This window comes from Phoxinus phoxinus (assembly GCF_949152265.1).
Source record: "Phoxinus phoxinus genome assembly, chromosome: 1".
Taxonomy (NCBI): Eukaryota; Metazoa; Chordata; class Actinopteri; order Cypriniformes; family Leuciscidae; genus Phoxinus; species Phoxinus phoxinus.
In genome coordinates, this window is record NC_136876.1 from 39,117,357 (window position 1) to 39,126,423 (window position 9,067).

The 9,067-nt window shown below is 35.5% G+C and overlaps 1 protein-coding gene across 8 annotated transcripts in view; it reads left to right on the forward strand.

Annotated features, from left to right (window-relative positions):
- Nucleotides 1-2,843, forward strand: part of rfx1a (regulatory factor X, 1a (influences HLA class II expression)) — a 25,919-nt gene extending 23,076 nt beyond the window's left edge. For all 8 annotated transcript variants that reach the window (XM_079615943.1, XM_079615944.1, XM_079615945.1 and 5 more), the window contains 3 exons: nt 333-486; nt 674-719; nt 2,295-2,843. In XM_079615943.1, the coding sequence (XP_079472069.1) occupies nt 333-486; nt 674-719; nt 2,295-2,455 (361 nt within the window). In that variant the 3' untranslated portion in view covers nt 2,456-2,843. The remainder of the gene's footprint in view (nt 1-332; nt 487-673; nt 720-2,294) is intronic.
- The last annotated feature ends 6,224 nt before the right edge of the window (nt 2,844-9,067 follow it).

A 9,067-nucleotide genomic window follows, 5' to 3' on the forward strand; every position in this document is an offset into this window, starting at 1 on the left:
ATAAATATACCTATATCTAATTTCCTTCAACTCTGTTAGTCTTCTTGAAAAAGTTCTTAGAGTTTTTTTTCCAATTCATTGTGGGACTACTGTATCTATGACAGATGTATGCAACGCTCCCTTAGATTTTTCTAAAACAATAAATCCTTAAAGGCAACACAATTTTGCTGTTTGGAGCAGTTCTCATATTGCGTGGTAGGTTTTAGAACAGAGCTGATGAAGCCACTAACAGTAACGTCAAGTTTCCCTCTTACTCATCTTATGCGTCTTCCCCACCCAACAACTCTCTTCTTTCTCACACTTCCTGTATTCTTTCTTTGTTCTCTCTTTAGCTCGATGGTAATCAGAGACCTGACTCTCCGCAGTGCTGCAAGCTTTGGCTCATTTCACCTAATCCGTCTGCTCTATGATGAGTACATGTACTATCTGATCGAGCACAGAGTTGCCCAGGCCAAGGGTGAAACTCCCATCGCGGTCATGGGAGAGGTACAAACACACGCACTCAGAAACTAATATTAATCTCAGACACACTTCTCATTTCAATGTGAGTAATACAAAACAAAATTGCGTCATGCTACTCATAACAGGATATAAGACTGAGGAACTGTGAATGACTGATTCTTAATTGAAAAGAGTGGTTTAAATGTCCTAATTCTCTCTTTTGCTCTTTAAGTTTGCAAGTCTTGGTCGAAGTCTGAACCCACTCGATCCTGATAAAGGTTAGTAGTTTTACGCACAAAAACCAAACACTTACTAATCTTTAAAAAAAAGTAATTGTTTCTCCTTCATTTACAAAATTCGGGTTTTGTGAAAAAATCGCATCAGCTTCCCAGAACACCTTAGCAGCCAAATTGCAACACCCTAGCAACCAACCAAAACACCCTTGCATCATGGCAGTGGCTTGAGGAAGTCTGCACCACTCACCATTTAGTGTATTTTTAAAGGCACAGTATGTAAGTTTCACCAACTAAAGGCCTCTTATTCAAAACAATAACAAAGGCGTAGCTTGACGGCGTGGAATCATGGGAGTTGTCGGGAGTTGTTCACCTCCACAGCCGATGGAAAGCAATCCGATGGGACTCAGGCAGGCTTGGATAAAGGCTTTGGGAAAAGCCCGTAAAAGTCCTGGCAGAAAGCGATGCATAAGGATGTAGTGTAACGATGCACAATTCTAGGAATGCACTAATATTTTGTTGATAGTACCAGTTTGCAACAATTATTAGTTAACACTAAAGGCCATTGCACACTGAGTCCGAAATTTTCGTATGCGTTTTTTTTGTATTCGTGATTCGGTGGCTCTGAATTGTCAAAGCACCATTCAAACTGCTTGTTACGGATGCGAAAAACGCAGAAAATCGAACCCGTTTCGATTTTTTTTTATGACGGACGAAAGTTTCGGAGGCAGTGTGCAAGCGTGATTGACATAACGTGAGGTCGTATTTATTTTTTAACGTGCGAAAATTTCGGATGCGAATTTCGGACATATGTGCAATGGCCTTAAGGTCGTGTGTCCACCAAAAGCGTTTTTTTTCACGCGGCTGGCATGTTTTTTCAATTGTTTTCAATGGGAGCGCCGCGTTTTTAAAACGCCATGAGCGTAACGAGGCGCTGAGCGTGTTTTTCACGCTGAGGCGCTGAGCTTTCTGAGTTTTTTACAGCTCACCGAGAGTTGAAGAATGTTCAACTTCGGGTAAAACGCAGCGCTCATCACTGTCACTTTTTACCCAGCCGTCCAATCACAGTGGAGGAGGGGCGGGACTAATACCGTTTTCAGCAGAGCGCCTAGCGTTTTCAGCTGGCTAAAAACGCTTTGGTGGACACACGGCCTAAGCTGTCAACACTTCTGGAAAAAGTATAAAAATGTCGGGATATACACAAAAACGTTTTCAGCAACTTTTTGATCGCGCAACCTTTTACGGGCTTTTCCTAAATCACGTAAGTGACCTCGACGTCCGGTTTAGCGGTAGCATACGCCATCAGGCAATTGTTATTTCAATAAACTGCTGATGTACTTACAAACTTTACAATGCCTTGTTTTATGAATCAGATTTTTTTTTTTTTTTTTTTTTTTAGTTTTGAAAATATATATAAAAAAAGAAAAATATGTAATAATAAAAATTTATAGGTATTTATAATAATAGGCATTAATAATAAGTCATTCTTAATTTATAATAAAGTTGTATTGTACTTTTAAAATTATTAAAAAAATGACATGGATTATGAATGATTTTTAGTACTGAATAAAATACATGTATTTTTGTAATTGACTTTCTCTGTATGTCTGTGTGCCTCAGAAGAGGAAGAGGAGGAGGAGGAAGACAGTGAGGATGAGTGTCAGGAGTTGTCTCTGCAGTCTGATATGGGCGCTATCGGGGACGAATCTCTGGAACCGCCTGCCAAGCTGGCTCGAACCGACCAGAGGGTGCTGTTCACCACAGGAAGCATGGATAACTGAGAACTTAAACACACACATGATAATCACCCCTCATTTGTGCACTTAAACCAACACATGCATCTAAAAAAAAAAATGCTGCAGCTTACATATTTACACAACATTTCAGATGTTCGTATGTACATTTCCATGCCTGTCGATGTCTCAAATGCACATATACACAAGCATTCACTGAAACACAGAGACGCACACGCTCATACATAACATGAACGCGATCGTCGATAAACGTATCATATCGAGATCTTAGACCGGGTGTATCGCTCACTAAGAATAGCCCTCGAATCTAAACCTGATTCGGTGTCTATAGCTGTCAAGACACAAATGAAAACTGCTGCAACTGGATCCTAAGAGTCGTTCGTGACGGACTGAACTCTGATTGGCTACTGAGACCTTGAATGAAACTGTCAGTCAAGCTTTTTGAACCTATAAGTGTTGTGTAGGGAGAAAAGATGGACTGTAAGTGTGCGTGTTGTGTGTTGATGTATACTTTCTGCCTATCCGTGTGTTGTTTGTGTGATGGTGAGTGACCCGGGACCTTATCGTTTTATTGGCTTATGGCTAGCGCGAATGCGTGTGTTTTTGTGCATGTGCGAATGACCGTTCGTGGATTTCAAGAAGTGTTGATAGTTGTTTTGGTCAGTGGTACCATTTTTTTTAGTTCTTGATGCCTTCAGTGACTGCCATGTCATTTAAATGTTTAAAGCATATTATAGCCCAGCTCTTTAAAAGCTCGATTTCCCATGAGTCTACTAGGTGTACGTGATTCAGAAAAAAAAATAAAAAAAAATCTAGGGCTAGTATACATACCTCTGCAAATGACAGCAGTTTGCCAGAAACGAGAGGAAGATTTGTTCCCAGTATGCCTTTCCTCTCTTCTTTTTTCCTCCCCTTGTTTGTTTATTTATTTATGTAACATTTTTGGGCCTTTTTTGTTGCACTTTTTCCTCTTGAGCTTGGTACAAGACATTAGATGTTTCTGTCCTTTTTCTTTTTTTAAATATGGTCACATGGTGACAATCTTGATGTGTACAGCATTGTCTAACACTGTTTAGTGCATATTTGATGGTTTGCTGTGTATTTGAGATTCGGGTCAAGATATTTTACTAGAAACCCTTCAAACTAACTTGACACCACTGCCCATATAGCTAGGAAATGTAAAAAGTAGAGAGCGAAAAGATCTTTCTGCCCTGTCCTTCTCAAGACTCATTAATTTAATCCTTTTCTTGTGTTGTGGCGTTAATGATTATTTATTGATCAATTTGAGAGACCTAAAGTACATTAAAACTATATCCCATATCATTCAACATATGTAAACAATGATTATTGCTGCTGTATATCTGATGGGAGTATTGAGCAGCGCACAAGACGCTGACTGATCTCAAACCAGCATATAATGCTTTTCTTTCTCTCTGATTCTTCTTGATAGAACCACAGGAAACATATCACAAGCTCTGTAGATCTTCTCTGTATGACAGCCATAACAAAATGAATTTCCAAAAGAATTTCAAGTTGTTTCCATTTCTTGCTTAAAAAAAAAAAAAAAACACAAAAAAGTGTGGCAGTGTTTTGAGTAATCTGAACCATGAGAATGGATGTGCCTTTGCCGTTATCAAATTGAATCCAGATGTTTTTAATTTAAGATATGAATAAATTAATCATTTCTAAAATTGTGAATTGTTTCAAATATGTAGTTATATCAAGGTTTTTTTCTCTCAAGTACTCTTAAAACATGCAGTTTCACATCTACGTTGTTGTAGGTGTCTTGCTAACAACCGAACTGCAGTTTCTAAGTGTGATATCCTGTCCAAAAAAAAAGCAAACGTGACAAAGAAACATCACATGTGGTAATGAGAGCGGGTTCATGCATTTACTTGCCAAGGTACTTTCCTATCAGACTGTCACGTTATGTGTGTCTGACATTTCTGAGAAAAGCAACTAATCAATATCGAGAAAAAAAAAAAGGCAAAGCCAGAAACTCTGGGTGGTACAAAGAAGCAACTGAATTTTTACCAGTGTCACATGATTCTTCAGAAATCATTCAGAATTTCGTATTATTATGAATGTTTTCTTTTAAATAATTTTTATTATTATTTATTACTTTTTTGGGGAAATTATAATACCCTGCCATTCAAAATCTTGGAGTAAGTAAGATTTAAAAAATAATAATAATAATAATAATAATTTTATTTAGCAAAGGCACATTAAATTGATCAAAAAAAGACAGTAAAGACATTTGTGAAAAATAATAAATATTACAAAAAAATATTTTTATGAAAGCGGTTCTTTTGAATTTTCTATTCATCAAAGAATCCTGAAAAAAATCAGTTTCCACAAAAATATAAATGATAATAATAAGAAATTATAATTATAATAAGAAGAAAAGATTCTTGAGCATGTGATTTCTGAATCCGGATTTCTGAATCCATATGAATTCAGAATGATTTCTGAATGCGGATCATGTGACACTGAAGACTGGAGTAATGATGCTGAAAATTCAGCGTTGCCATAACAGGAATAAATTACATTTTAAAATATATTACAACAGAAACCAGTTAATTTAAAATGTAATATTTCACACTATTACTGTTTTTAGATCAAATAAATGCAGCCTTGGTAAGATTAAGAGACTACTTTCAAAAACATTACACACACACACACACACCTTTGTGGTTAGCACTATGGGAGTGTTCACATTAGACAGACGTTCAGAAGGTCAGGTGGAAATTTTCAGTCAGACCCCAGAGCTGTCTTTCAGTCTTTCAAATATTCTGACTGGAATTAGTGCTTTCCTTTGCTGTCCGCTCACCTATAGATTTCCCAGACCGGTCCACTTGTGTCATTTTGAGTTTCTTTCCCAAAGAACTACAGTGTGGTACAAATGCAGTCAATTATTTTTCCATATCCATACACAGGCATAGCACAGGCAACTATTTAGGGGAGGTTCCATGTTGGACCATCAATAGGGGGCAGTATAACATTGCTTGTGGTTGAAGTAAGACAAAATGTGTTGGAAGAAAGATTTTTTTTTTTTTTTCATTAATGCTGGCACACACATCACAGGACAAGAGAGACATTATAATTAGACATTAGACAATGCAGAAAGCTGGTAGATAATCAAACCTGGTGTATTCACTTTACGTTTACACTCTTCAAAAATAACATTTATTTATTAGTATTCATGGTTTAATGAAGACCTTTTAACATCCCTAAAACTGCAATTTTGTTTTATAGTGGAAAATATTTCCTTGGATTATGTTCTTCAAACTAAGAAAAAATTTAACTCTTAAAGGTTCCTTTATAACCCCCAAATGGTTAATCTATGGCATTGCTGAAAAAAAAAAAAAAAGGCTTTAATTTTTGTGTTCATCTAGTGTAAAGAAGAGCCCAATTGAATTGTATTTGTTTTGGCAATATCAAACAACTCCAGAACTTGGCTGCAGCTGTGTGAACAGATGCTTAATGACAAAACTGTTTTCGATTGCTCAGGACTGGATGAGTTTTTTGGACTGGAGAAATGTCACTGACCAACAGGCCTTCTCACAACAGCTGCAGTTAGTAGATGCTAAGCATCAGTACAGCATGACAGCTTCTTGACCATAGTGTCTTTAATTATCACTGTGCTTTTGAAGTTAGAGAGTAAATGCTTTTCTTTCTAAATGTTCCTTAATGAACACTTTTTTATTCAGTCTTTTGGTGCCATGTGCTACATGTCTGTTTAACCGACAAAAGTGTTATTGCAGATGCAGAGGGGATGTTTTGAAACTGAACTGATGTGACTAAACACACTTGGGGCTTTTCACACTGCCCTTATCATCGTTCTAAACCTCATTTTAACCCCAGGTAGAGGAACGTTTCACCCTTGTAATTTGCAAGCATTCTTAGTTTTTGTGCAAAAAGTCCATTCAGGAAAATAAAAAAAACGTAATAGTACAGTCGATTTACAATTATATAAAATGAGAATCCACGTTAGAGTCTTTGTATAAACGGGTCGAGGGCTGTGTTCGTCAATCAATGGACTAATTGTTAACCCGTGTAAATCAGCTGTGTGAAACGTGAAGCAAGAAAGCTCAGGATTCTGTTTCTTCTGGGTTTACAACATCTTTCTTGCAATTCCGTGTTTATATGTTACAATTCTTATAAACTCGGAATTGCGTGAAAAAAGTCAGAATTGTGAGATATGAACTCTGAATTGCGATAAGTCAGAATGAGTTATAAACAGAATAGCAAGAAATAAAGTCAGAATTGAGAGTTATAAACGGAATAGCGAGAAATATAGTCAGAATTGCAAGATACCGAATAGAGAGAAATAAAGTCATAATTGAGAGTTATAAACGGAATAGTGAAAAATAAAGCCAGAATGAGTTATAAACAGAATAGCAAGAAATAAAGTCAGAATTGCGAGATATAAACCAAATAGCGAGAAATAAAGTCAGAATTGTGAGATATATACAGAATAGCGAGAAATTAAGTCAGAATATACAGAATAGCGAGAAATTAAGTCAGAATTGCGAGTTATAAACTGAATGGTGAGAAATAAAGTCAGAATTGCGAGATATAAACCAAATAGCGAGAAATAAAGTCAGAATTGCGAGATATATACCGAATAGTGAGAAATAAAGTCAGAATTGCGAGATATACAGAATAGCAAGAAAAAAAGTCAGAATTGCGAGATATATACCGAATAGTGAGAAATAAAGTCAGAATTGCGAGATATACAGAATAGCGAGAAATAAAGTCAGAATTGCGAGATATAAACCAAATAGCGAGAAATTAAGTCAGAATATACAGAATAGCGAGAAATTAAGTCAGAATTGCGAGTTATAAACTGAATGGTGAGAAATAAAGTCAGAATTGCGAGTTATAAACCAAATAGCGAGAAATAAAGTCAGAATTGCAAGATATATACCGAATAGTGAGAAATAAAGTCAGAATTGCGAGATATACAGAATAGCGAGAAATAAAGTCAGAATTGCAAAATATAAACAGAATGGTGAGAAATAAGGTCAGAATTGCGAGATATACACCAAATAGCGAGAAATAAAGTCAGAACTGCAAAATACCGAATAGCGAGAAATAAAGTCAGAATTGCAAGTTATAAACGGAATAGTGAGAAATAAAGTCAGAATTGCGAGATATAAACCAAATAGCGAGAAATAAAGTCAGAACTGCAAAATACCGAATAGCGAGAAATAAAGTCAGAATTGCAAGTTATAAACGGAATAGTGAGAAATAAAGTCAGAATTGCAAAATATAAACAGAATGGTGAGAAATTAAGTCAGAATTTTGAGATATAAACCAAATAGCGAGAAATAAAGTCAGAACTGCAAAATACCGAATAGCGAGAAATAAAGTCAGAATTGCAAGTTATAAACGGAATAGTGAGAAATAAAGTCAGAATTGCAAAATATAAACTGAATAGCGAGAAATAAAGTCAGAATTGTGAGATATATACAGAATAGCGAGAAATTAAGTCAGAATATACAGAATAGCGAGAAATTAAGTCAGAATATACAGAATAGCGAGAAATAAAGTCAGAATTGCGAGTTATAAACTGAATGGTGAGAAATAAAGTCAGAATTGCGAGATATAAACCAAATAGCGAGAAATAAAGTCAGAATTGCAAAATATAAACAGAATGGTGAGAAATAAGGTCAGAATTGCGAGATATAAACCAAATAGCGAGAAATAAAGTCAGAACTGCAAAATATAAACAGAATGGTGAGAAATAAGGTCAGAATTGCGAGATATAAACCAAATAGCGAGAAATAAAGTCAGAACTGCAAAATACCGAATAGCGAGAAATAAAGTCAGAATTGCAAGTTATAAACGGAATAGTGAGAAATAAAGTCAGAATTGCGAGATATAAACCAAATAGCGAGAAATAAAGTCAGAACTGCAAAATACCGAATAGCGAGAAATAAAGTCAGAATTGCAAGTTATAAACGGAATAGTGAGAAATAAAGTCAGAATTGCAAAATATAAACAGAATGGTGAGAAATTAAGTCAGAATTTTGAGATATAAACCAAATAGCGAGAAATAAAGTCAGAACTGCAAAATACCGAATAGCGAGAAATAAAGTCAGAATTGCAAGTTATAAACGGAATAGTGAGAAATAAAGTCAGAATTGCAAAATATAAACTGAATAGCGAGAAATAAAGTCAGAATTGTGAGATATATACAGAATAGCGAGAAATTAAGTCAGAATATACAGAATAGCGAGAAATTAAGTCAGAATATACAGAATAGCGAGAAATAAAGTCAGAATTGCGAGTTATAAACTGAATGGTGAGAAATAAAGTCAGAATTGCGAGATATAAACCAAATAGCGAGAAATAAAGTCAGAATTGCAAAATATAAACAGAATGGTGAGAAATAAGGTCAGAATTGCGAGATATAAACCAAATAGCGAGAAATAAAGTCAGAATTGCAAAATATAAACAGAATGGTGAGAAATAAGGTCAGAATTGCGAGATATAAACCAAATAGCGAGAAATAAAGTCAGAACTGCAAAATACCGAATAGCGAGAAATAAAGTCAGAATTGCAAGTTATAAACGGAATAGTGAGAAATAAAGTCAGAATTGCAAGTTATAAACGGAATAGTGAGAAATAAAG